Genomic DNA, 25,511 nt, shown 5'->3' on the forward strand with positions numbered 1-25,511 from the left:
CTCAAGGGAGCTACGTCTGTATCCCCGGCTAACTTCAGGCCACCCCTGTCCCAGCCTTAGCCAGCAGCCTGCAGGAGTGTGGCCAGATCTCAGCAGGCTGAGGCGAGGAGGTGGAGGCTAGGCAGCAGGAGGAGCAACTGTACAGTGATTCCAGCTCACAAGCATTGGTGCAAGAAAGCAGGAAAAGTGCTGTAGATGGGAGAGTCCAAGTCTAGTGAAGGTCAAGATGGAAGACGAGTGTGGAGCCAGAAAAAGGGACTGAAGCCACAGTCAAGGGGATGGGGCATGAGTGGGTAGAAGCAGGAAGGAGGAGCGACATCCCACACTCACCCTTCAGAAAGCCACACGTCTCTCCAAGCTGCCTAGGCTGGGTGAGAGCTCTCTTGGCCCGATTCCATGTTTGGCCCAGGCTAGGGCCCAGTGCACGTTAAATAAATGAATGAGTAGTTTCAAAGCCCTGCTCTGCCACTCCTGCCTCTGCCCCTGTAAAATGGGGACATCGGTGCCTGCCTCATAGATGCTATTTCATGAAATGAGACAAGGACCACATGGTATTCCATCTGCCTTTCCATCCTGTGGAGTGGTGCAGAAGTACTCTGTGCTCTAGAGGACTCCCACTGCCTTCCCCATCTGCTCCTGCACCTCAGGAGCTTTCAGCTAAGCCACATGGAGCCCCAGTCCACAGGGCATCCCTACATTGCCAGAAGTTAGGAACCATGGTATCCCATTTCCTGGGAAGACTGCTCCTCCTAGAAAAATTTAAATGTATTCCCACAGGGTTGCAGGGTCTCCTCACGCCTATCCCCTAGAATGGCTTACATCTAAACAGATGACTTTTTTTTTTGAGATGGAATTTCGCTCGTTACCCAGGCTGGAGTGCAGGGGCGCGATCTCGGCTCATCACAACCTCCGCCTCCCGGGTTCAAGCGATTCTCCTGCCTCAGCCTCTCCAGTAGCTGGGATTACAGACATGCACCACCAATGCCCAGCTAATTTTGTATTTTTAGTAGAGATGGGGTTTCTCCATGTTGGTCAGACTGGTCTCGCACTCCCGACCTCAGGTGACCTGCCCGCCTCGGCCTCCCAAAGTGCTGGGATTACAGGTGTGAGCCACCACACTCAGCCTACAGGTGACTTCTTAAATCAATACTGAGATTATAGTATTATGCCTCTTCAAAAGCAGCCTGGTGAGGACAATCTCCCACTCCCACCCTAAAAAGGAATAAAGAAAACCGCAGCATGAACAAAACCAGAATGGAGAATGGGCCATTTCCTGGAGTGGTTTGAGCCAAGAGGGAGCTGCTCTTTGTCCCTGCTTGTTTCTGTGAGGGTCTCCTGGGCACAGCTGATAAACCACCCAAGTTTGAAAGACACACGTTATTTTATTAATATAGCCATCTCTCCCCACTGCCCCAGTGGTGAAGGTGTTTGCATTGCAACATGGAGGGGCACCAAATGCTCTGCGGGCCCTAGCCTGCTGCCACAGGCTGGGCCTGCCTGCAGCCAAGAAGGCTGCTCAAACTCTAGATGCCATTTGGAGGCATGAGGACCAAAGCCCAGAGGTGGCAGTGTGTAGCCTACCCAGGGAAGTCAACAGATCGTGCTCCAGGGCCCAGCTCTGGGCTGGGCGAGAACTAAATCCTGGCTCCCCTTTCTTGGTACTAAGGGGATTAGTGCTTGGTTGTCTGTAGGGGGTCAGAGTAGGGAGGGTTCCAGGAAGGGTTCCAGAGTGGCCTCACAGGGGACCTCCTCCCCTGGCCTCTTGGAGTCCAGGTCGTCGAGGGCGCAAAGCTGCACGCCATCCTGGGCAAGCTGGGCCCGCAGCGTGGGCGCGGTTAGGACGCGCAGCTCATGCAGCCGCTCCCAAGAGCAAGAGAAAGCGTCGGGGCCTTCACCGCAGCCGCCGGTGGGAGGCACACTGGGGTAGCCGGGGTGCGCCATCAGCTCGGCTGTCAGGGTGTGGCCCGCTAGGGTACCTTCCAGGACCCGCGCCAGGGCCCCGGACACGCGGTAAGCGGACATGTGCCGGCCGCAAGTGCTCAGGCCCACGAAGGCGTCTGTCCACCTGTGGGGGGCGGGACATCAGAGGTGGGACTAGGCCGGGCCATGGCCAAGAGCTAGGTAGGCTAGGGAAGGGACGGCGGGGTGGGAGGGGGTAACGGGTGGCGGCAGCGGTCGACGCCAGACTCGCTTCCGGGTTGAGAAACGGACACAGCTAGCCAGGTGAACAGCCAGTGCGGAGGGACGGAGGCAGCTATGGTAGGAGACGGGGCGGGGAGCCTCACCGCAGGCCGTGGCGGGAGAAGGGGCCCACGGCGGCCCGGGCGTCGCGCTCCACGGCGCAGGCGAAGGCACGCGCGGGGGCCTCCAGCCAAGTGCAGCCACCCACACCGCGCTCCAGCGGCAGTCGCGTAAAGCGCACCCCATTGGCCTGCAGCGCCTCGGCGAACACCTGGCACACGCCTGCGGGCGGAGCGGGTCAGGGAGGAGCACGTCCTTTCACCTGGGGGCATCGAACTTCCCCTACTCCCCCAGCCCCGCCTGGGAGTAACGCCCTCCAAATTGGGATCACTAACCACGCACCTGGGAGCACGTGCACGTGCTGGTGCCCGTCCACGTGCGTGGGGGTCCTGCCCAGCAGCTCCCGGAAGCAGCTTAGTTGGGCCTCGAGCTCCTCCCGCACCTAGAGGGCGAGCGAGAGACACCTTGAACGACCGGGAGTAGCTGCCGAGGATACCCTCCTCGTGCTTCCGTGTGATGGCTCCAGTGTTTGAATGCGGAAGTCATCCACCGCCAGCTCCTAACGGCCTCACAGTACCCTCCGGGCGGAGCTCTGGGGGTCCTCGCGAGCATCCTCCTGTAGCTGCGGCTCCGCACCTGAGGCAAATCCACGTCTCCGGCCGCCACCGCCTCCCGGAATCCCATCTTGCCAAGGAAGAAGCCTTCCGGGCCGAGCAGCGATGAGGCGCCACGGCGGGCCGGACCCACGGGGCGGCCCTCGGACAGGTTGGCGTGGAGGCCCGTGGGGATGCTGTGCCTGAGGGCGGAGCGCGAGCTGGAGCACTAGCGGCCGCGGAGCCGCGCGCCCCAAGCCGATCGCCGCCCTGCTAGAGGCCCTGCCCTCACCTGCGGGCCAGCTCCGCCGCGCTCTCCGTGGCCGCACCGTTGACCAGCAGGGACACGCTGGTCACGGCCCCGGCCAGAAAGGCCTCCACGATACCCTCATCTCGTCGCGGGCAGTAACCAAAGTCGTCCGCGGTGACCACCAGGCGCATGCGAGGGAGGGACATGGCCGCCTGGGTCCACAGCTCGCGCTCCCAGGGGAGTGGGCCGGACAGCCCGGGCCCCGCCCCCGGACGCTGCCCAGGCCCCGCCCCCGGACGCTGCCCAGGCCCCGCCCCCGGACGCTGCCCAGGCCCCGCCCCCGGACGCTGCCCAGGCCCCGCCCCCGGACGCTGCCCAGGCCCCGCCCCCGGACGCTGCCCAGGCCCCGCCCCGACGCACACGCCCAGGTGCGGCTGCACTTCGCCTTTGTTCTCGCCACCTAGTGGTCCGGCCTGCCCCTGCAAGGACCCGGCAACTGCTCCCGCGCTAACCAGACCAGTGATGGATTCATTGCAATGCGGAACTTTCCTTGACTGCAAAAGTGATATTTAATATGTAAAATATCAAAAGGAAGCCGGGCGCAGTGGCTCACGCCTGTAATCCCAACACTTTGGGAGGCCGAAGCGGGTGGATCACGAGGTCAGGAGTTCAAGGCCAGCCTGGCCAACATGGGGAAACCCCGTCTCTATTAAAAATACAAAAATTAGCCGGGAGTGGTGGCACGCGCCTGTAATCCCAGCTACTCGGGAGGCTGAGGCAGGAGCATGGCTTGAACCCGGGAGGCGGAGGTTGTGGTGAGCCGAGATCGCACCACTGCACTCTAGCCTGGGCGATAGAGCGAGACTCCGTCTCAAAAAAAAAAAAGAATCTCCTACCCTTCCCAGAGATTGCCATTGTAAACTTTCTGGGTTGTGTCCTTCCAGTGTTTTCTCTAAGCAAATAAACACACCCAACTCCCTTTCTCCCCAACCCAACTTTTTTGTGTGTTGTTTTGAGAACATAAAGATGATTATATCAATGTTATCACATTCTAGTAGTTTCTTAGCAGTGCGAACGAAAATTTTCATATTATTAGCTATTTTTATTCTTTTTCAAATTGCCTATTGATCTTTTGCAGATTTTTCTAAGAGCAGGCATTTTCTTGATTTGTTGATTTTTTTTTTCTTGAGCTCTAGACACTAAGAAAATGAAAGAAAGCATATACACTAAGGCTTCATTTGAGAAAACATTATCTCCAGTTTCCATCTTGAGCTCTCTGCCAGGCTACAGCTTTTACATTCATAACTTCACTGTTTTCTCTTTGGTCCAGAAAAGCTTTCCTTACCCATGACTGTATAAATAGTCATTACGGTTGGCAGCCACAGTTTCCACTGCAATGTGGCAGTCTTGATTTTTCCCATGGAAAGTGTGGTATTTGTGTCCGGGCTATGAAATTGGTAATGTCATTCCTGTTTCACAGATGAGGAAACTGGGGTTCAGAGAGCGAAAGTGTGGTCCTGCCAGGAGTAGTGGAGCTAAGACTGAACCTCACACCTCGGGGCCAGCACCCAGGCCTGCTATGTCCTCTCTGTCCTTGACCTAGTGGGTAGCCAGAGCTGAGAGGACAGAGCAGAGCTTGAGAGGAACAATATTTCGTGAGGCATGTGAGGATTGAAAGCCTCATAGAGTCCTTCAACCATGCTCTTGGCATAAGGACTGATGTGTTTATAGTGACTGGTGAATTGTCAGACCTCAACCAACCACCGTTCTCCACTAGAAGCTGATCTTGGAAAGGTCAGAGGTCCCGAGGGTCTGCAGGTGGGAAGGAGGAGACTGACATTTATTGAGCACCTACTTGGTGCCAGACACTGAAAGTATTAGAGATTAAGGGTGACTTGCCTCTGTTCTGGCCCCAAAGAAGCACCATCTGATAGAAAAATAAGTAGCAACATGGTATGGTAGAGTCTGGAATGGGGTTTACTGTGAATTGCATAGGGCGTGGCAGAATTCACAGTAAAAGCTTTTTGGAAGAAGTGACACCATGGTAGGGTATTACTGAGCAAAGGGGAAAAGGAGGGAGGGAGAGGAGGTAAGAATATACAAGGCTCCGCTGGGCGCGGTGGCTCAGGCCTGTAATCCCAGCACTTTGGGAGGCCAAGGCAGGCGGATCACAAGATCAGGGAATCGAGACCGTCCTAGCTAACACGGTGAAACCCCCTCTCTACTAAAACTACAAAAAAATTAGCCGGGCGTAGTGGCGGGCCCCTGTAATCCCAGCTACTCGGGAGGCTGAGGCAGGAGAATGGCGTGAACACGGGAGGCGGAGCTTGCAGTGAGCCGAGATTGCGCCACTGCACTCCAGCCTGGGCGACTGAGCGAGACTCCGTCTCCAAATAAATAAATTAATTAATTAAAGAATACACAAGGCTCCACTGGGGTACTGGGTGTGTTGTAGGGAGATTTTATTGAATCCCATACTCCCATATTAGAAGAACACTCAAGCCCATTTACAGTGTGGGACTAATGCTAAGAGAGGTTGAGTCACATTGGCAGGAAAGAGCAGAGCCAGGAACTGAAGCTAGGTCTGTGACTTAGAGCCGGCACTCTTTCCACTGCAGAGGGGAGAGGTCTCAAGGCAGAACCTGGGGCTGTGCACACCGCGGGAGGGGCAGAGGCCCCTGGAAACGAACAGGAGCAGGAGGCCCAGGGCTGCGCAGCGACCAAGGAGGACATGAGGAAGGTGCTTGTGCCACCAGTGGAAGACGTGGCTTTGGCTTTTAGGCTCCCCTCGGGGCAGGAGCGGATCAAAGAGCCTAGCCCCAGCTTCGGTGGTGGGTGGGGGGTCCTCCCGGCAGCGGGGAGCGTGGGCACCAGCATCCTCAGCCTGCGGCTCCCAGGCGAGTGCGGGAGGGCAGAGCCCAGCGAATTGGAGGTGGGGCCAATGTGGGCCCCGCCCCCAACCATTGTGTCAGAGAGGGAAGTGGATGAGCTCCTCGGTAAGAACCAATGAGGATGTGGTATGCAAATAAGCAAGTGGAGGCCGCCGGCCGACTTCCTCGCACTGTGCAGCTGCTCCAGTGAGGGCGCAGACTGTACTGGCCTGTGCGGAGCAAGGCGGTGTTTCTGGTGAGTCTGTTGATTCTGGGCTGGGGTGAAAGCCAGGTTGCCCAGGGTTTGGGAGGAGGGCGGGTCGAGCACACACAGATCCAAAGATGATCGGAGACAGGATTGTCCTCAGCGATTCCACCCCGATGACTCTGGAAACTGCCTGCCTGCAGACGCGTGGGGGCCATGGAGCAGAGGAAGGGCTGGATGCATGAAGGAGGCGGGGTGCGGGGAGCGAGGGACCCGCAGACTCAGGGCCACAAATGCGTGGACCTATTGGAGACCCTCAGGTTGTCTCCCCACCCCACGCAGAGAGGAATGCGCAGCTGAAGAGAGAGGTGGGCAGCAGGCCCAGTCACCTACCAGGTGACCACATGGCCAGGTGCCGCCACCACTCGGGTTACCTGGCCGATGACGAGGCCAGCCACTCCATGTGCAGTGCACGGGTAAGTGTGCCCAGCAGGGCCCCGACCCTTGAGGCCACAACATGTTCCCCACCAACCCTGGCACCCAAGACCACAACCCCCATTTCTCATTGTCTATTGACTTCTCTGGGCCTCTTAGTGAAGTCCTTATTGCCTTGACTTCTCCTATGACCCCCACTGCTTGCCCCTGTCACACTCAATTTCATTCCTTGTTTCCTCCTGACTTCCAGCGACCCAGAAGGTGCTTGGGTGGACTGGGACCCTAAAGTGGGAGCATGGAGTTGACTAGGTGCCTATGGCTCAAGTTGGAGAAACAGGCCCGGGTAGCACAGGGCTCAAGACCTCAGGTGTTGTCTGCACTCAAGACCTCAGATGTTGTTTGCAGCCCTGCCATGGATACAGGGATGGCCTGCTGCATGGACAGATGAGGAGCTGGAGGGAGACTCCGAGAGGTTCATGATTGCTCATCCTGCCACGTGTCAGGGCAGAAGCAGGCTTGCAGACTCCTTAGCCAGGACTTGTGTGTGTGAAATGTAGGTGTTAGGAAAGCTTCGGGGCGTCCCTGAATAGACCTCCACTTTGCAGATGAGGACATTGGACCTCAAGAGGGGCCATCTTGCACACTGGCATCAGGCTGTAGGTGGCAGAGCCAGGGTCCAAACCCAGGGCTTCCAGACTCCAAAATGCAGCTCCTTCCACTACTCACTCCCACCCAGGTCCTAGTGTTACCCCAGGGAACCCTTCACCTGTAGGGCACCCCTGCCCCCTGTGACATACCTGTCTGCTCAGGTGCAGCTGCCCAAGAAGCCACTGATCCCAGAAATGCGGCCAGCCTGCAAGCCGGGCCGTGTGCCACACCCACCATCCACATGTGGCAGCTCAGCACTCCAGGGCCAACGCCGAAACAAGAGGCACCCTCAGCCCTTTGGCCACTTTCTGGATTTCCTAACGGAGAGCCAGGTCCTGGACAGCCTGGAGACAGTGGTGGAGAAGGCGACTGAGCGCATGGCTGCCATGAAGACGGAGGCTGGGGTGCCGCTTGTGGAGGTGCAGGACCCAGTGGAGGTGCCAAGTGGTGGACGGCGGGCACATGCCCGGCCCAGCCTCAGCACCGTACACCGGCACCGTGTACGGCCGACCCTCTGCACTGGACACCCCAACAACTACCCATCCAGCTCCAGCTCCATGTCCAACTGCCATAGCAGCCTCATGGCCGGCTGTCTGGGCTCCCACAGCCGGGACAGTGACCTAGGTGCCCAAGGCTCATTGCCACCTGTGAGGGACAAACTCCTGCTGGAGAAGAACCTCAAGCGGCTGCTACAGCTGGAGAGGAAAGGGGTGAGAGCCAGGGCCATGGCTGGGTGGGGTGGACTCCCATGGAGAGCCCAGGGCCAGGGTCAGCCCTGGCTTGGCTGCTCCTGAACACTTCACAGAGTCACCCTCTTTCTGCAGAAAGGCCTCAGTCAGTCCTGCTCCCAGAGGGACTCCCTGCTGTGGGATTCGCTGGGTAGCCAGACCAGCTTTCGGTGGACCCAGGAGCAGCCCTTGTCCTGGTTCTCAGGGCTGCTGGGCTCAAGCTCTGGCGTGCCTGAAGCATCAGAGCCGAGGCCTGGAGAACAGGAGCCAATCTTCCGCAAGCGAGAGTTCAATAAGGAGATCAAGTCATTACTGAGCCAGCTGGAGTCCCTCGACCTGCCTGGCTACTGTCCGCTCCGTGAGCCCCATCGCACGCTGAACTTCCTGGCTGACCACCGCCTCTTCCCCGCCCTGCAAAGCGTGGTCAGCCAGGCTGTGGATAAGCTCCGTGGCGCCCACTGCCGCGACGGCCGTCCTCTGTTCACCACCAGCTTGGAGCCCACCTCAGATCTGCCGCCTCCCGGCTCTGAGCCAGCTAAACCCACCAATGGCGGGCAGCCCCATGCTTCCCCCCGCCCCACAGTCTCCAGCCCCAAGATGCTTCAGAGAAAACGCAAGGACAGAGGAGGCTCCCCCTCCATGTCTAGTGCCCAGGTGGCCACCAGATTCAAACTCAAGGTGACACCCACGGAGAAGCCCAATGTCCCCAGCCCCTCACTCCACTCCAGGGAGGAGGCACCTGACTCAGATCCCAAATTACAAAACCCACCTGTTTCCCTGAGCTCCAGCCAGAGGGTCCAGCCCTGGCAGGGCCTGCACCTCACCCTGCCCATGCCCGGGATTGTGGTGGAGGTGGCCTGCAGCCAGGGCCACCTCAGGGGCCCTGTCACACCTCCACTTGCCTCCCCCTACCCCCGCTCTTCCTGCTACCTTCTCCCTGAGCTCTCCCCAGTTGCCTCTTCATCTCCCGCCTCACTGTGTCCAGAGGTGACCTCCTCGAAAGTAGGACCGGGCATGAGTTTGCAGGAGAAGGGCTCCTTGACCCACCACTCCTAGCAGCCACTGTCACTAACAGGTGCTCAAGGTCAAGGTCTCTTGCCCTGCACTGTGGAAACCTCCTGGGCAGGGGTCAAGCTGATGGGGGCCCATGAATCCTGGCCTAGCTATTACCAGGTGTTGTCACAGATAAATAAAGGCTATTTTTTATGCTGGGTATTTTTTCTAACGTTTGTATGTGAATCTAGAGATGCTCCTACATGGGGGTGGAAGGTCCCGTCCCTTGTGGACAGCAGCCCAAGCCCGGCCGGGGCCTTGCCTCCTAGGTCTAGCTCCCTTGAATCCAGCTGCCTCAAGCAGGACTCTCCAGTCCCTGGACTTTGCCAAGGGGAAGTTGCCCAGGGAGGATGTGTACAAGACGTAGGTGGCCTCACACTGGTGCGTCTCCAGCACGGTCCCTCGACCCTTTCCTCAGCCATCAAGGCCCCTGCAGCTGTCTCTGGGCACAGGCCTGGGCAGGAGCCTGCCCAAACCCAGTTGTCAAGGCTCAGATTAGCCTTACCCTGTGACAGGTCCCTGCCCTTGCCCCAGGCCCAACAGTTGTAGGAGGTGTGATGGTGAGGTGAGCATGAGAGTGGGCAGTTGAGTGCAACAGCATAGCAGGTGTGGTAAGGCTGTACCCTTCGTGTGGCAAATGTGTTTGTCACACTAAGTGTACCCATTCATGTTTGTGATGGGCAGGGCTGGCAGGGCTCTGAGGAGGGCACAGTGGCTGGAAGGGGTGTCACAGAGGGATGGGGCTGGCAGGTGTGACATGTGTCCCTTTCCCTCCCCGGCTGCTATGCAGAGCCCCCGCAGCAGCAGCAGGTTCACGAATAAGAAGCCGCTGCCCTCCATCTCGTCGAAGTCCAGCATGTCTCACTTCTCCAACCGCCTTTATGAGGAGCTCGCCGACTTCCTGACCCAGCAGGCAGCCTCCTTGGTCATCCGCAAGTACGAGTTCGAAAAGGACCTCAATAAGCAGCTGGGCTTCTTCTCCTTCCCCATCACCCACGTGCTCAGGGACCTTTCCCTGGGCTTAAAGAAGGTGAAAGGCTCCCGCATCCACCTGTCCTCGGAGACCCACCGGAGCTGCCTGCTGCGTAAACTGGAGGAGGCCAAAAGGGCCCGGCAGGCCTCCCGGCTCAGCACCTCCCACCGCAGCACAGAAACACCCACTGTGCAGCAGGAACCAGCCACCCACACTGCCCAGGACCAGGCCACAGAGCCCTGCCACTCCCTCTACACCAACTTGCCAGCCAGCCAGCAGCTCAGCCCTTTGGAGCCCAAGCTCTACATGTCTGCCTGCACCGGCATGGGTTCCAGTCCCCCCAAGTCCAAGGACATGGACAATGAGGGCCGTGATAAAGCCGAGATTGAAGATGAAGATGAGGATGAGTTCAAGGATGAAGACCAGGATGAGGACAAGGATGAGGATGGAGTCCAGAGCCTCCCAGAGCCTGGAGAGGAGGCCTTGGTCAGCCACTCCGTGGACGTGGGCCACGGTGACCCACCATGAAGTCCCCACTAGCCACTCGATTCCCTGCTCTGTCAGAGTTGCTGCCCATCACACCAGCCCCTGCCAAGAGCAGGAGTCACCACAGGCTGAATGCCCATGAGGAGCTCTGCTGAGACTCTCAAGGGAGCCAGTGAAAGAAATAGAAATAAAGCCTGTGTTGCTGGGACACAGGTTTGCTGTCCTGAGATTTCAGCCGCCATTTTATTTATTTACTTATTTGTTTATTTATATTTAAGATGAAGTCTTGGCCGGGCTCATGCCTGTAATCCCAACACTTTGAAAGGCTGATGTGGGCAGATCACTTGAGGCCAGGAGTTGGAGACCAGCCTGGTCAACATGGTGAAACCCTGTCTCTGCTAAATACAAAAATTAGCCAGGTGTGGTGGCAGGTGCCTGTAATCCCAGCTACTTGGGAGGTTGAGGCAGGAGAATGGATTTAACCCGGGGACGCAGAGGTTGCAGTGAGCCAAGATTGCATCACTGCACTCCAGCCTGGGTGACAGAGTGAGACTGTGTCTAAAAAAAAAGTCTTGCTCTATCTCCCAGGCTGAAGTGCAGTGGCATGATCTCAGCTCACTGCAACCTCCACTTCCTGGCTTCAGACAATTCTGCCTCCTCAGCCTCCTGAGTTGCTGGGACTACAGGCACCCACCACCATGCCCAGTTAATTTTTGTATTTTTAGTAGAGACGGGGTTTCACCATGTTGGCCAGGGTGGTCTCGAATTCCTGACCTCAAGTGATCCGCCAACCTCTGCATCCCAAAGTGCAGGGATTACAGGCATGAACCACCACGCCTGGCCACTAATTTTTTTTGTATTTTTAGTAGAGATGGCGTTTCACTATGTTGGACAGGCTGGTCTCGAACTCCTGACCTCAGTTGATCTGCCCGCTTCAGCCTCCCAAAGTGCTGGGATTACACGCATGAACTACCACACCTGGCTTTTATTTTTATTTTTATTTTTTGAGATGGATTCTTGCTCTGTTGCCCAGGCTGGAGTGCCTTGGTGCGATCCTGGCTCACCACAACCTCTACCTCCCGGGTTCAAGGGATTCTCCTGCCTCAGCCTCTTGAGTAGCTGGGACTACAGGCGTGCGCCACCATGTCGGGCTAAATTTTTTTTGTTGTTTTTTTGGAGATGGAGTCTTGCTCTGTCGCCCAGGCTGGAGTGCAGTGGCGTGATCTCTGCTCACTGCAAGCTCCGCCTCCTGGGTTCATGCCATTCTCCTGCCTCAGCCTCCTGAGTAGCCGGGACTACAGGCACCCACCACCATGCCCGGCTAATTTTTTTGTATTTTTAGTAGAGACGGGGTTTCACTGTGTTAGCCAGGGTGGTCTCGATCTCCTGACCTCGTGATCCATCTGCCTCGGCCTCCCAAAGTGCTGGGATTACAGGCGTGAGCCACTGCGCCCTGCCAATTTTGTATTTTTGATAGAGACAGGGTTTCACTGTATTGGCCAGGCTGGTCTCGAACTCCTGGGCTCAAGCGATCCGCCCACCTCGGCCTGCCAAAGCACTGGGATTAACGGCATGAGCCACTGTGCCCCGCCCAACACTGGAGTTTGACCGGCTCAGTGGAGTAGTGGTGTACATTGGAGTTGCTCATGTGACTGCTTTCAGCTGCTCATTGAACTGAGGCTGGAGCATTCCAGGGTCCCTCTCTATGTGGCCTCTTACCACGTAGTAATCTGGCACTTCATTACAGTAAGGTGCATTGTCTAGCTTCCTAGAAGGATAAAGCCAGACCTGCCAGCGTTCTTATGGCCGGTGCTCAGAAGTCCGCAAACAGCACTTCTTCGGCATTCGATTGGTCAAAACAAGTTGCGTAGCGGGGCGCGGTGGCTCAAGCCTGTAATCCCAGCACTTTGGGAGGCCGAGGCGGGCGGATCACGAGGTCAGGAGATCGAGACCACGGTGAAACCCCGTCTCTACTAAAAATACAAAAATTAGACAGGCATGGTGGTGCATGCCTGTAATCCCAGCTACTCGGGAGGCTGAGGCAGGAGAATGGCGTGAACCCGGGAGGCGGAGCTTGCAGTGCGCCGAAATCGCGCCACTGTACTCCAGCCTGGGCGACAGAGCGAGACTCCGTCTCAAAAAAACAAAACAAAACAAAACAAAACAAGTTGCGCTACCTACTCAGATTCAAGGAAAGGCGAAATGGACTCCATGTCTTTTCTTTGGCTTATGGGGATGGGAGGAATTGTTAGTGGTCATATTTGGAGACTAGCTACCACCCTTCCTCCTCTCTACAGCTGATTGTACCTTGAGCAGCCCTTGTTGAGCCAATCAGATTCTCTCTTGAGAACCTGAACCTTAAGATAAATTATAGTTGGTAGGTGGAGGGCACTGGAGATGCCATAATCAGCCCTGAGGAGCTGCCCATAAGGGTGAGCAGGGGAAGGTGGTCTGCAGCAGGAGGCCGGAGAAGGGAACAGCAAAGAGAGGCGACGAGGCTGCCCCTGAGAGTCAAGGGAGTGCTACGTTGGCTTCCCCAACTCTGGGTCTGGTATCTCAGCCTACTTAGAATCCTATCTTGCTTGTCAGGAAGATTGCCTGCTGTGTCCTCAGCCTCCTACGGTCCTAAATGCAACTGGGAAATGGCTGGCAGGTTCTAGCAGGGAACTGGCATGATCTTTTGATCTATGCTTTTACCACTTTTCTTTTGAGACGAAGTCTTACTTTATTGCCCAGGATGGAGGACAGTGGCGCGATCTTGGCTCACTGCAACCTCTGCCTCCTGGGTTCAAGTGATTCTCCCACCTCCGCCTTCTGAGCAGCTGGGATTACAGGCACATGAGACCATGCCTGGCTAATTTTTGCATTTTTAGTAGAGACGGGGTTTCACCATGTCTGGTCTGGAATTCCTGACCTCAGGTGATCCGCCTGCCTTTGCCTCCCAAAGTGCTGGGATTACAGGTGTGGGCCACCGGGCCCGACCTATACCTGTAATCTTAACACTTTGGAAGGCCAAGGCGGGTGGATCACCTGAGGTCAGGAGTTCAAGACCAGCCAGGCCAACATGGTGAAACCCCGTCTCAACTAAAAGTACACAAATTAGCCAGGCCAACATGGTGAAAACCCGTTTCTACTAAAAATACAAAAATTAGCTGGGTGTGGTGGTACATGCCTGTAATCCCAGCTACTCAGGGGGTTGAGGCAGGAGAATTGCCTGAACCCGGGAGGCAGAGGTTGCAGCAGTGAGCCGAGATCGCACCACTGCACTCCAGCCTGGGCGATAGAGTAAGACTCCGTCTCAAAAAAAAAAAAAAAAAAAAAAAAAAAAAGACTTCTTGAATGATGCACACGGGAGACTCAAAAGTTTAAAAAAAAAAAAAAAAAAAGGCTGGGTGCGGTGGTGGCTCATGCCTGTAATCCCAGCACTTTGGGAGGCTGAGGCAGGTGGATCACCTGAGGTCAGAAGTTTGAGACCAGCCTGGTCAACATGGTGAAACCCTGTCTCTACTAAATATATAAAAAAAAGCCGGGCGTGATGATGCATGCCTGTAATCCCAGATACTCAAGAGGCTGAGGCAGGAGAATCACTTGAACCCAGGAGGTGGAGGTTGCAGTGAGCCGAGATTGCGCCATTACACTCCAGCCTGGGTAACAAGAGCGAAACTCCGTATTAAAGAAAAAAAAAAATTGTTGAATGAGATGTGAGGAGCAAGGTAAAGAGACGAATGAAAGAAGAATCCCAAGTTTTGGGCCTGAGCATCTGCTGAATGGAGGTGCCATTTACTGAGACTCATAAGCCTGGGGGAGGGGTAGTTTGAGGGCGGAGACCAGGAATTCTGCTTTGGATGTGCTGATTTTGAGATGATGGCTGACATGTCCAAGAGTATATATCCATCGCCTCTCAGATAGTACTTCAGCTCTTCCACCCTAGACTGGAGACCCCTCAAGTGCAGGGACTACCAAATCCAGGGCAGACTGACTTTTAACCGTTTGGACACCTAAATGCTGAAAAGATCAAGGTGTCTTATACTACATGTAACTCAAAATAAAAACAGTATTAAACACAAAACCCCCAAAATAACATGTTGCTGTAATGAAAATAGCTTTACTCTGTATTTTCTGAACGCAAAATTCTGGATGATTTAATTAAATATGAACTTTTCTCTCTGCTTTGCCTGTGCTTCAACTACACCCTAGTCAGACTCTTGAGCCCAGAGCTATTTCCTCTGTGACCCCACAGGATCTGGAGTGAAGCGGCTGTAACAATGTCCCATGAATGAATAAATAAACAGAGGTGTAAGTTTTCCTCCCTTGAAGGCTGAGCTGACAACACTGAGAAGGCGGCAAGAAGGAGACCTACTCATGGCCAGGAGACCTGGGACACAGTCGCCCAGGCATGGTTCCCACAGCCCCTTGGTCTCCTTTGACTCTGGTTTCCTAAGACAGCTTTGGGACTTTCTGGTGAGAAGCTGCCATTATTCTCAACGCCACAGCTCCCTGCTGCCCTCTCCTGCCTGATGACCCAGTGACCACGAGATTTAGCCACGAAAGGAGTCAAATGTATAAGTGGCCAGGGGAATTCAGAAACCCCAGGGTCTAGGGACTGTGGTGACCCAGTATCAGAGAGGGCCTAGGGCCGAATGACTGGGGGTTTCATTAATCCCGGGGTCCAGGGACTGAAGGACCAGACGATTCAGTGACCCCGGGATCTGTCAACTTTGTGACCACAAAATCTAGCGATCCAACAACCTCAAGACCCTGCAGCTGCGGGCCCAGGTTCTGAGGGGAGAGACTCATTACTGAGTGCCCCGGAGTCCAGATCAAGGGGCGTCGTGAAAACGTGCCTGCAGGGTCCTAGGATCCTGAGCCGGTGTCCAGGGACTCACCGGCTGCGAGGAGCCGCGTCTTCACCAACTGCTCACGCTCTCTCTCCGCGGCTCGGAGACTCAGACGCCCTTCCCTGGGCACTCATTGGTAAGTCCTCGGAAGCGTGGACCAATCAAAACCCTCCTCGTGTCTCCAGTCCCCGCCCAGCTACGGCTCTCGAGAACCGGGGGCGGGCCCTCCCCGCGCTGACCCATTGGCAGTGCAAGCGGAGTGCCGCGCGGGCCGACTATTGGCTGCCGCGAGCGGGCGCTGTCAGAACCGGATTGGGCCGCGGCGGGGACGGAAGCGGCCCCAGGGCCCGAGGGGCTGGAGCCGGGCCGGGGCGATGTGGAGCGCGGGCCGCGGCGGGGCTGCCCGGCCGGTGCTGTTGGGGCTGTTGCTGGCGCTGTTAGTGCCGGGCGGTGGTGCCGCCAAGACCGGTGCGGAGCTCGTGACCTGCGGGTCGGTGCTGAAGCTGCTCAATACGCACCACCGCGTGCGGCTGCACTCGCACGACATCAAATACGGATCCGGTGCGCGGGGCCAGCGACTGGGAGAGCGCGGGGAACCGGGGCTCGGGGTTGGGAGTGTGGAGACAGGGTGGTCATGGGGGTCTGTGGGCCGTCTGGAAGCCGGGCGGCGGGGGCTCTAGAGTCGTTGGGGGGGTCGAGGGACCAAGGCTTTGAGGGTGTCGAGGATATTGAGGGCGGGGACGGTCGTCGGGGAACTGCGGGCCCAAAGACTGAGGGGGTGTCAGGCGGGGGCTGGGGGTGAGCCCTTGGGGTCCCCTGGGACATGTTCTGGTCCCAGGGCGAGGGTCCGGGGTTCCGCGATTGACGGAGACCCTGGGTGTGTGGGGTGTCACTCCTCAGGCAGCGGCCAGCAATCGGTGACCGGTGTAGAGGCGTCGGACGACGCCAATAGCTACTGGCGGATCCGCGGCGGCTCGGAGGGCGGGTGCCCGCGCGGGTCCCCGGTGCGCTGCGGGCAGGCGGTGCGGCTCACGCATGTGCTTACGGGCAAGAACCTGCACACGCACCACTTCCCGTCGCCGCTGTCCAACAACCAGGTGAGCCCCTCCCGGAGCCCCCAGAGAGACTCCTGGCCTGTGTGAGGGGCCAGAGACAGAGCCCTGGGTTCCAATCCGAGCCTCAGCTTCTTCGTGAAATGGAAATTTCACTTCAGAGATGGTTACTGAGCGCCCCCTCGGGGGACACAGAGTAACTCCGCCAGGATCCTGCTCCCAGGTGCTCCCGGCCCGGCAGGGAGAATGACGGGAGAGAGATCCGGAGAGATACGCCTGGATAGCTCTTCCTCTGGTGGCAAGTGGGACCCAGGAGGGGAATCCACACAGCCTTGAGGGTGGGGAATAGGAAACTCCACTGGGGAGGAGGAACTCAGGCTAGATCTGGAAGGATGATTAGGAGTCCTCCAAGCCACAAAGGGGAAAGAGAGACTTCCCAGGCCAGCAGAAAAGATTGTGCCAATGCATGGAGGTCATTGGAATTCAGGGGATTGGAATGGAACAGTGGGTGCCCTTGGGGAGCTGGTGGAAGACAATGTTTTAGATAGACAGCTTGACTGTTAGCCTGAGGGGCTGAATTTTAGGCTGAAGGTAGGTCAGAGGGGTTAGGACTGGGAAAATGTGGAGGAGGAGGCCTTAGCTCCGTGGGGACCAGTGGTCTCTGCACAGACAGATGCAATGGTGTGTGCATGTGTCTGAAGAGCCCATGCTGGGGAGGGAGTGCTAGAGGTTGCGGGGGCGGCTCATGGTGTCACCTTTTGCAGCTGTGGGAGCTGAGGCTCCAGGAAGGGTAGGGAAGAACCCTAGGCTCGGTGTACTAGGTGCGAATGCCGCCTTCTGTGGTGACCACTGTCTTCTCATCCTCTGCACCTATAGGAGGTGAGTGCCTTTGGGGAAGACGGCGAGGGCGACGACCTGGACCTATGGACAGTGCGCTGCTCTGGACAGCACTGGGAGCGTGAGGCTGCTGTGCGCTTCCAGCATGTGGGCACCTCTGTGTTCCTGTCAGTCACGGGTGAGCAGTATGGAAGCCCCATCCGTGGGCAGCATGAGGTCCACGGCATGCCCAGTGCCAACACGCACAATACGTGGAAGGCCATGGAAGGCATCTTCATCAAGCCTAGTGTGGAGCCCTCTGCAGGTCACGACGAACTCTGAGTGTGTGGATGGATGGGTGAATGGAGGGTGGCAGGTGGGGCGTCTGCAGGGCCACTCTTGGCAGAGACTTTGGGTTTGTAGGGGTCCTCAAGTGCCTTTGTGATTAAAGAATGTTGGTCTATGATTGTGTTTCACTGTGAGCCTGAGGATGACCAAGAGGTGCCAGCCCAGGCCCAGTTGATCATTTCTTCCTCAGTGCAAAACCTGTCTCCAGCCCAGCCTGACTGCTGAATCTGTCCAAACACTTTATTATTTTTTTTTTCGGGGGGTGGGGGGGAGGTTTGCTTTTTTTTTTTTTTGAGACGAACTCTCGCTCTTGTCCCCCAGGCTGGAGTGCAATGGCGTAATCTCAGCTCACTGCCACCTCCGTCTCCCGGGTTCAAGTGATTCTCCTGCCTCAGCCTCCCGAGGAGCTGGGATTACAGGAACCTGCTACCACACCCGGTTAATTTTTATATATATATTTTAAGTAGAGATGGGGTTTCACCATGTTGGCCAGGCTGGTCTCGAACCCCTGACCTCAGGTGATCTGCCTACCTCAGCCTCCCAAAGTGCTGGGATTACAGGTGTGAGCCACCATGCCCGGCCTGGGTTTTGCTTTTTTTTTTTTTTTTTTTTTTGAGGCAGAGTCTTGCTCTGTCATCCAGGCTGGAGTGCAATGGCGCTATCTCGGCTCACTGCAAGCTCCGCCTCCCGGGTTCACGCCATTCTCCTGCCTCAGCCTCCCAAGTAGCTGGGACTACAGGCACCCGCCACTGTGCCCGGCTAATTTGTTTTGTATTTTTAGTAGAGACGGGGTTTCACCGTGTTAGCCAGGATGGTTTCGATCTCCTGACCTCGTGATCTGCCCGCCTCGGCCTCCCAAAGTGCTGGGATTACAGGCGTGAGCCACCGCGCCAGGCTGGTTTTGCTTTTTTAGAGATGGTCTCACTCCGTTGCCCAGTCTGGAGTGCAGTGGCATGATCATAGCTCACTGTAAACTTGAACTCCTGGGCTCAAGTGATCTTTCCACTTCAGCCTCCTGAGTAGCTGGGACTACAGGCACACACCACCATGCCCATCTAATTATTACTTCTGATGAGACAGGATCTTGCTCTGTCATCCAGGCTGGTGTACAGTGGCAGTGATCATAGCTCACTGCATCCTGGGCTCAAGTGATTTTCCCACCTCAGCCTCCGAAGTAGCTGGGACTACAGGCATGTGCCACCATGCCTGGCTAATTTTTTTTTTTTTTTGAGATGGCGTCTTGCTCTGTTGCCAGGCTGGAGTGCAGTGACACAATCTCCGCTGACTGCAGACTCCGCCTCCCAGGTTCAAGCCATTCTCCTGCCTCAGCCTCCTGAGTAGCTGGGATTACAGGCATGTGCCACCACGCCCAGCTAATGTTTGCATTTTTAGTAGAGATGGGGTTTCATCATGTTGGCCAGGCTGGTCTCAAACTCCCAGCCTCAGGTGATCTGCCCACCTTGCCCTCCCAAAGTGCTGGGATTATAGGCATGAGCCACCGTGTCTGCCCTCTCTGGCTAATTTTTAAAATTGTTTTAGTAGAGACAAGGTCTCACTGTGCTGCCCTGGTGGGTCTCAAATTCCTGAGCTCAAATGATCCTTCCACCTCTGCCCCCATAAAGTGCTGGGATTACAGTTGTATTACTTTTATTTTGAGACAGGGTCTTACTGTTTTGTCCTGGCTGGACTCGAACTGCATGGCTCAAGCCTCCTCCTGCCTCAGTCTCTCAAGTGGCTGGGATTACAGGTGGGTGCCACTGTGCAATCTTTTTTTTTTTTTTTTTTTTTTGAGACGGAGTCTCGCTCTGTCACCCAGGCTGGAGTGCAGTGGCGCGATCTCGGCTCACTGCAAGCTCTGCCTCCCAGGTTCACACCATTCTCCTGCCTCAGCCTCCCAAGTAGCTGGGACTACAAGCACCTGCCACCACGCCTGGCTAATTTTTTTGTATTTTTAGTAGAGACGGGGTTTCACCGTGTTAGCTAGGATGGTCTGGATCTCCTGACCTCATGATCTGCCGACCTCGTGATCTGCCCGCCTTGGCCTCCCGAAGTGCTAGGATTACAGGCATGAGCCACCGCGCCCAGCCGCCACTGTGCAATCTTAACCTTTTCAGTGGTCTTCCATGTACTCCAGTGCTGCCCTGGGCATCCCCCTGTACACCCTGAGGCGGTCTGATGGCAAGTGACCCCAGGTCCCCAGCCCCTTAGCTTTATGAACCTTCCTGTTAAGGGCCAAGGCCAGACCTCAGAGCAGGATGGGTGGGAGCCCCACTCCCTGTCAGCTGGGATGGGGCACAAGCTCTCCAGCTCCCTCATCCCTAGATGTGAGGAGCTCACTCTCCTGTCAGTTGTGGCAGTCTTGACACCTGTATTTGACCAAGGGACAGGTGAGGATTCTGCCCATCTGCTGGAAAGTAGCATTGCAGTTTCCCTCACTGGGTGCAAATGGCACCCCATCATAGGCACATGGCATCTCAGGCCCCCACCACGACCTTTGAAAGTCTCAATGAAATAACAGAACTACAGAAGATATTGCAAGGGAAGGCAGCCACATAAAACTGCTACCTGCAGAGATCTGAGAAGGCTGCCTGGAAGAGTAGGCACAATTTGGGCAGGCCAGAGTATCGTACCTTTAAGGCAGGAGCAGACGAAATAGGAGAGCCCTAATAAAGGAAGAGAACTGTTAGCTTTGCTGGTGTGTTGGTGGCCTCTAGCGGTTATGGCAGAGATTACAAGCTTCCTGGACTTGATAACTTAGCTGGGCTGCTGTGGGTCGGCCATGGGAGCTACTGAGTATAACGGTTTGCTTCCCTGAAGCAGAACAAAAGAGCCCAAGGAGAGGCTAGGGGTGGCAACTGGCTGGAAGAGACTCGGAATAGTGTGGACAGAGCACCTTGCACTGGAGAAATCAATTGACCTTTCGTGGTTTTTTGTTGTTGTTGTCAATGCCTCTGTTGCCCAGGCTGGAGTGAAGTGGTGCAATCTCGGTTCACTGCAACCTCCACCTCGCAGGTTTAAATGATCTTCCCACCTCAGCCTCCGGAGTAGCTGGGACTACAGGCATGCACCACCACACCCAGCTAATTGTTGTATTTTTTCTAGAGACAGGGTTTTGCCATGTTGCTCACACTTGTCTTGAACTCCTGGACTCAAGTGATCTGCTCACCTCAGCCTGCCAAAGTGCTGGGATTACAGGCTTGCACCACCACGCCTGGCCTTAGTTGACCTTATTAAAGGATGGAGCAGCTGGACATGGTGGCACACGCCTGTAATCTCAGTGCTTTGGGAAGCTGAAGTGGAAGGATTGCTTGAGCCCAAGAGTTGGAGACTGCAGTGAGCTATGATGGTGCTACTGCATTCCAGCTGGGCAACAGACTCTGTCTCTTTAAAAAAGAAAAAAAGGAGGGGGGGGCCAGGCGTGGTGGCTCACGCCTGTAATCCTAGCACTTTGGGAGGCCGAGGCCGGCGGATCACAAGGTCAGGAGATCGAGACCATCCTGGCTAACACGGTGAAACCCCATCTCTACTAAAAATACAAAAATTAGCCAGGTGTGCTGGCGGGCGTCTGTAGTCCCAGCTACTTGGGAGACTGAGGCAGGAGAATGGCATGAACCTGGGAGGCGGAGGTTGCAGTGAGCCGAGATTGCACCACTGCACTCCAGCCTGGGCGACAGAGTGAGACTCCATCTCAAAAAAAAAAAAAAAGGCCGGGCATGGTGGCTTACACCTGTAATCGCAGCACTTTGGGAGGCTGAGGCGGGTGAATCATGAGGTCAGGAGATTAAGACCATCCTGGGTAACATGGTGAAACCCCGTCTCTGCTAAAAACACAAAAAAATTAGCTGGATGTGGTGGCAGCGCCTGTAGTCCCAGCTACTCGGGAGGCTGAGGCAGGAGAATGGCGTGAACCCGGGAGGTGGAGCTTGCAGTGAGCCAAGATTGTGCCACTGCACTCCAGCCTGGGCAACAGAGCAAGATCCCATCTCAAAAAAAAGCCTCGGGGTGGGGTGAGGGGGTGGGAGAAAAGCTCTAGCCAATTGTGAATTTGGACTCCTGGGCTTAAGCAATTCTCCCATCTCAGCCTCCCAAAGTGTTGGGATTGTAGGCGTAAGCCACAGCACCTGGCTTTTTTTTTTTAATTTTTTTGGGGAGATAGGATCTTGGTCTGTCACCCAGGCTGGAGTATAGTGGCGCAATCACAGCTCACTGCAGCCTCTATCTCCTGGGCTTAAGAGGTTGTCCCACCTCAGCCTCCTGAGTAGCTGGGACCACAGGCATGCCATACCACACCGGGCTAATTGTTAAATTTTATGTAGAGATAGGGTTTTGCTATGTTGCCCAGGCTGGTCTCAAACTCCTGGGCTCGAGTGATCCTCCCACTTTGGTTTCCTTTTTTTTCTTTCCTTTTTTTTTTTTTTTTTTTTTGAGGTGGAGTCTCACTCTGTCGCCCAGGCAGTGCCGTGGCTCTGTGCAACCTCCGCCTCCCAGGTTCAAGTAATTCTCCTGCCTAGCCTCCCGAATAGCTGGGATTACAGGCATGTGCCACCACACCTGGCTAATTTTTGTATTGTAGAGACGGGCTTTTGCCATGTTGGCCAGGCTGGTCTCGAACTCCCGACCTCAGGTGATGTGCCTGCCTCGGCCTCCCAAAGTGCTGGGATTGCAGGCGTGAGCCACTGTGCCTGGCCCTCGCCTTGGCTTCTGAAAGTGCTGGAATTACAGCCATGAGCCACTGCACCTGGCTTCATCGTTAAACTTCTTGAGGATCATCTACAAGACTATCCATCTCTCCCATTACTCATCTGACCTGAGAGGATTTGAATGGAAGTATATTGTTGAGAGGTGATTCCAGAAAATGCTGGCACAGAGGAATGGGGCTGTGAGAGGGGAAGGGAAAGAAGCTAGTGAAAGGTGCATTATTGAGCAAGTTACCCCTGTGGGCAACTGGAGCTCAATCCCACTGGGGATCTCTGGGACCCAGTGCAGAACGTGCATCAAAGTTATCCCACCCAGCTGGGTGCAGTGGCTCTCATGTGTAATCCCAGTACATTGGGAGACCAAGGCGGGCGGATCACTTGAAGCTAGGAGTTCAAGACCGGTCTGGTCAAGAAGGCGAAACCCCAGCTCTACTAAAAAAAATACAAAAATTAACTGGGCATGGTGATGCATGCCCGTAATCCCAGCTACTTGGGTGGCTGAGGCACTCCAGCCTGGGCGACAGAGTGAGAGTCTGTCTCAATAAATAAATAAATAAATAAATAAATAAATAAATAAATAAATAAAAGCTATTCCACCCAAGGGGCAAGGAAGTGAGGTACTTACCTCCCAAAGTAGTTTCCTTCACAGGCTGGGTCTGCTGAGTGGGTGGGGGGAGCCACTCTGTAGCACTTTGCACTGGCCTTGTACACTGGGTAAGGGACTCCTGAAGCCAGAATAAGGCCCCCAGGCTGAGCCTCAGGTGCTGGCCATGAGCATCCTTTCTGTAGAGTTAAGTGCCGAGGGGATATGGGTGGGGCACCAACAGGGTAGACTACATCCTATGTATTCATCCGTTCTCACACTGCTATGAAGATACTACCTGAGGCTGGGCACGGTGGCTCATGCCTTTGGGAGGCAGAGGCAGGCGGATCACCTGAGGGCAGGAGTTCGAGACCAGCCTGGCCAACTTAGTGAAACCTTGTCTCTACTAAAAATACAAAAATTTGCTGGGAGTGGCCGGGCACGGTGGCTCACACCTGTAATCCCACCACTTTGGGAGGCCGAGGCGGGTGGATCACCTGAGATCAGGCATTTGAGACCAGCCTGGCCAACATGGTAAAACCCCGTCTCTACTAAAAACACAAAAAATTAGCTGGGCTTGGTGGCGGGCGCCTGTAATCCCAGCTACTCTGGAGAGTGAGGCAGGAGAATTACTTGAACCTGGGAGGCGGAAGTCACAGTGAGCCGAGATCGCACCATTACATTCCAGCCTGGGTGACAGGAGAGAAACTCCGTCTCAAAACAAAAACAAAAATTAGCTGGGAGTAGTGGTGGGCACCTGTAATCCCAGCTGCTTAGGAGGCTGAGGCAGGAGAATTGCTTGAAACCTGGGAGGCAGAGGTTGCAGTGAGCCAAGATCGTGCCATTGCACTCCAGCCTAGGTGATGAGAGTGAAACTCTGTCTCAGTTAAAAAAAAAATGATACTTCTTGGGACTGGGTAACTTATAAACAAGAGATTTAATTGACTCACAGTTCTGCATGGCTGGAGAAGCCTCAGGAAACTTATAGTCCTGGTGGAAGGCAAAGGGGAAGCAAGCCATGTCTTACACAGTGACAGGAGAGAGAGAGTGCTCAGGGGAAACTGCCACTTTTATTTATTTTTGAGATGGAGTCCTGCTTTGTCGCCCAGGCTGGAGTGCAGTGGTGTGATATCGGCTTACTGCAACGTCCACCTCCCAGGTTCAAGTGATTCTCCTGCCTCAGTCTCCTGAGTAGCTGGGACTACAGGTGTACACCACCACACCTGGCTAATTTTTGTATTTTTAGTAGAGACAGCGTTTCACCATGTTGGCCAGGCTGGGAAACTGCCACTTTTAAAACCATCAGATCTTGTGAGAACTCCTTCACTATTACGAGAACAGCATGGGGGAAAGTGCCCCCATGATCCAATCACCTCCCACCAGGTCCCTCCCTTGACACTTGGGGATTACAATTCTAGATGAGATTAGGCTGGGGACACAGAGCCAAACCATATCACCCTGCAAATCCAAGGGGGCACTCCTCTGGTCCAGCCCCAGCTCCTATGGGCTGTCAAAGCCCACTCCTCCCTCTCTGTCTATTCCCCCACCTCCGTTACAACACACAGGTAAGCAGTGAGGTGAGGAGTGTTGACCAAGAGGAACCCAACAGTGCACAAGTGGGAATCCCTGGGTAACCAAAGCCCATGCTGTGGGAGCAGATAAGATTGTTCCAGGCAGAATGCAGGACAAGGCCAAAAATAAAAACTGTAGTGGCAGCAGAACTCACTTTCAGTGAACACTTACTAAATGCCAGGTGCTGGGCCAACAATTTACACAGCATCTCATTTGCTGCTGGCAACAGCCAGCCCTATGGGGCAGGTTTGATTGCCATCTCAATTTTGCAAGAAGGCAACAGGGGTTCATAAAGATTCAAAACCACCTCTGCCTGCCTCAAAAACATTTGCTCTCAGCCATTGGACTGATAATAAAGCAGGAGGGGTTGCAGGGGCACAGTTGTCTAAGCACAGCTGCTCCCTTCCCTCTAGGAGCCGTTCAACAGCCCGGTGACCAATATACTTCCTAGTCATCAGCGAAGGGTAGGCGCTTAATGAATGCTTCTCCGCAAAGTGGATCACAATCACGAAGAAACCAAAGCTTACACTTCCGTTCCCCATATCTCCCACAGATCCAAAAGACCACGGGGCCCAGGACCCGGTCTCCATAGCCCAGCCATACCCGGGGGTTTTCAGGAAAGCCTCACTCGCGTGCTGCCGGGCGATCCGGGGTGGTTGAGTTGGGAGGGGGGCTACCCCAGTTTGGAAGCCCACCACGTCCAAATATCCCATCCAGGAGGCGCAGAGAGCAACCTCAGCATGCATAACAAAGCAGCCCGCGGCCGCGTTCACAGCAGGCTTGGCGGGGGTTCGGGAATTTCCACAGGGTCTCGGCCTCCCCCACTGTGGGCTCGCGCCTGGCGCCCCTCACCGGGCTTCCAAGCGCTCTTGTCGGTGTCGCTAGAAAACTCGCAGAGATTGGAGCTGAGAAAAGGCGGGCAAAGTTCTTTTTGATAAGTTATGAATGGGGAAAAAGTGTAGAACTCATTGTTAAAACCACGGAGCCCGAGACTCGGCCGGCACCGGGCCAATCGGAACCCGGAGGCTATTTTGAAATCTCTCCCGTCTCAGCCAACAGGCATGCAGGAGGCGAATCCCCGCGCCAGCGCCGGCCAATGAGCGCAGCGCTATGCTAAGGAGTC

The 25,511-nt window shown here is 55.4% G+C and overlaps 3 protein-coding genes across 5 annotated transcripts; 2 read left to right on the forward strand and 1 right to left on the reverse strand.

Moving 5' to 3' along the window:
- Positions 1 to 1,362: 1,362 nt before the first annotated feature.
- Positions 1,363 to 3,434, reverse strand: YDJC (YdjC chitooligosaccharide deacetylase homolog). 2 transcript variants are annotated; one of them, XM_031005351.3, is made up of 5 exons: positions 3,127 to 3,415; positions 2,878 to 3,037; positions 2,584 to 2,683; positions 2,286 to 2,463; positions 1,363 to 2,065 (listed from the first exon to the last, which is right to left on the reverse strand). In XM_031005351.3, the coding sequence occupies exons 1-5, from the start codon at positions 3,288 to 3,290 to the stop codon at positions 1,696 to 1,698; spliced, it is 972 nt and encodes a 323-aa protein (XP_030861211.1). In that variant the 5' UTR covers positions 3,291 to 3,415; the 3' UTR covers positions 1,363 to 1,695. The 2 variants fall into 2 exon arrangements, with proteins under 2 accessions (XP_030861211.1, XP_030861212.1); XM_031005352.3 differs by lacking the exon at positions 2,286 to 2,463 and having other exon boundaries at positions 3,127 to 3,434.
- Positions 3,435 to 6,068: 2,634 nt separating this feature from the next.
- On the forward strand, positions 6,069 to 10,711 carry CCDC116 (coiled-coil domain containing 116). Of its 2 annotated transcripts, XM_004063098.5 has the most exons (5): positions 6,069 to 6,210; positions 6,502 to 6,635; positions 7,404 to 7,952; positions 8,067 to 8,648; positions 9,814 to 10,711. In XM_004063098.5, exons 2-5 carry the CDS (start codon positions 6,564 to 6,566, stop codon positions 10,522 to 10,524), a joined length of 1,914 nt encoding a protein of 637 aa, XP_004063146.1. In that variant the 5' UTR covers positions 6,069 to 6,210; positions 6,502 to 6,563; the 3' UTR covers positions 10,525 to 10,711. The 2 variants fall into 2 exon arrangements, with proteins under 2 accessions (XP_004063146.1, XP_055231043.1); XM_055375068.2 differs by having other exon boundaries at positions 6,086 to 6,635; positions 9,814 to 10,654.
- A 4,916-nt stretch (positions 10,712 to 15,627) lies between these two features.
- Positions 15,628 to 17,654, forward strand: SDF2L1 (stromal cell derived factor 2 like 1). Its single transcript, XM_004063097.5, has 3 exons — positions 15,628 to 15,881; positions 16,221 to 16,417; positions 17,249 to 17,654. The coding sequence occupies exons 1-3, from the start codon at positions 15,695 to 15,697 to the stop codon at positions 17,528 to 17,530; spliced, it is 666 nt and encodes a 221-aa protein (XP_004063145.1). The 5' UTR covers positions 15,628 to 15,694; the 3' UTR covers positions 17,531 to 17,654.
- The last annotated feature ends 7,857 nt before the right edge of the window (positions 17,655 to 25,511 follow it).

The sequence above is a fragment of the Gorilla gorilla genome, chromosome 23, assembly GCF_029281585.2.
Source record: "Gorilla gorilla gorilla isolate KB3781 chromosome 23, NHGRI_mGorGor1-v2.1_pri, whole genome shotgun sequence".
NCBI classification, from domain to species: Eukaryota; Metazoa; Chordata; class Mammalia; order Primates; family Hominidae; genus Gorilla; species Gorilla gorilla.

Coding starts and splice junctions, on each gene's coding strand:
- YDJC (XM_031005351.3), bottom strand. CDS start 3,290: ATGTCCCTCCCTCGCATGCGCCTGGTGGTCACCGCGGACGACTTTGGT. Junction 2,684..2,877: donor GAGACGTGGATTTGCCTCAG/GTGCGGAGCCGC, acceptor CTCGCCCTCTAG/GTGCGGGAGGAGCTCGAGGC. Junction 2,066..2,285: donor TTCTCCCGCCACGGCCTGCG/GTGAGGCTCCCC, acceptor CGCCCCCCACAG/GTGGACAGACGCCTTCGTGG.
- CCDC116 (XM_055375068.2), top strand. CDS start 6,453: ATGCGTGGACCTATTGGAGACCCTCAGGTTGTCTCCCCACCCCACGCA. Junction 6,636..7,403: donor ACTCCATGTGCAGTGCACGG/GTAAGTGTGCCC, acceptor CTGTCTGCTCAG/GTGCAGCTGCCCAAGAAGCC. Junction 8,649..9,813: donor CCACCAGATTCAAACTCAAG/GTGACACCCACG, acceptor GCTGCTATGCAG/AGCCCCCGCAGCAGCAGCAG.
- SDF2L1 (XM_004063097.5), top strand. CDS start 15,695: ATGTGGAGCGCGGGCCGCGGCGGGGCTGCCCGGCCGGTGCTGTTGGGG. Junction 15,882..16,220: donor CGACATCAAATACGGATCCG/GTGCGCGGGGCC, acceptor GTCACTCCTCAG/GCAGCGGCCAGCAATCGGTG. Junction 16,418..17,248: donor CGCCGCTGTCCAACAACCAG/GTGAGCCCCTCC, acceptor CTGCACCTATAG/GAGGTGAGTGCCTTTGGGGA.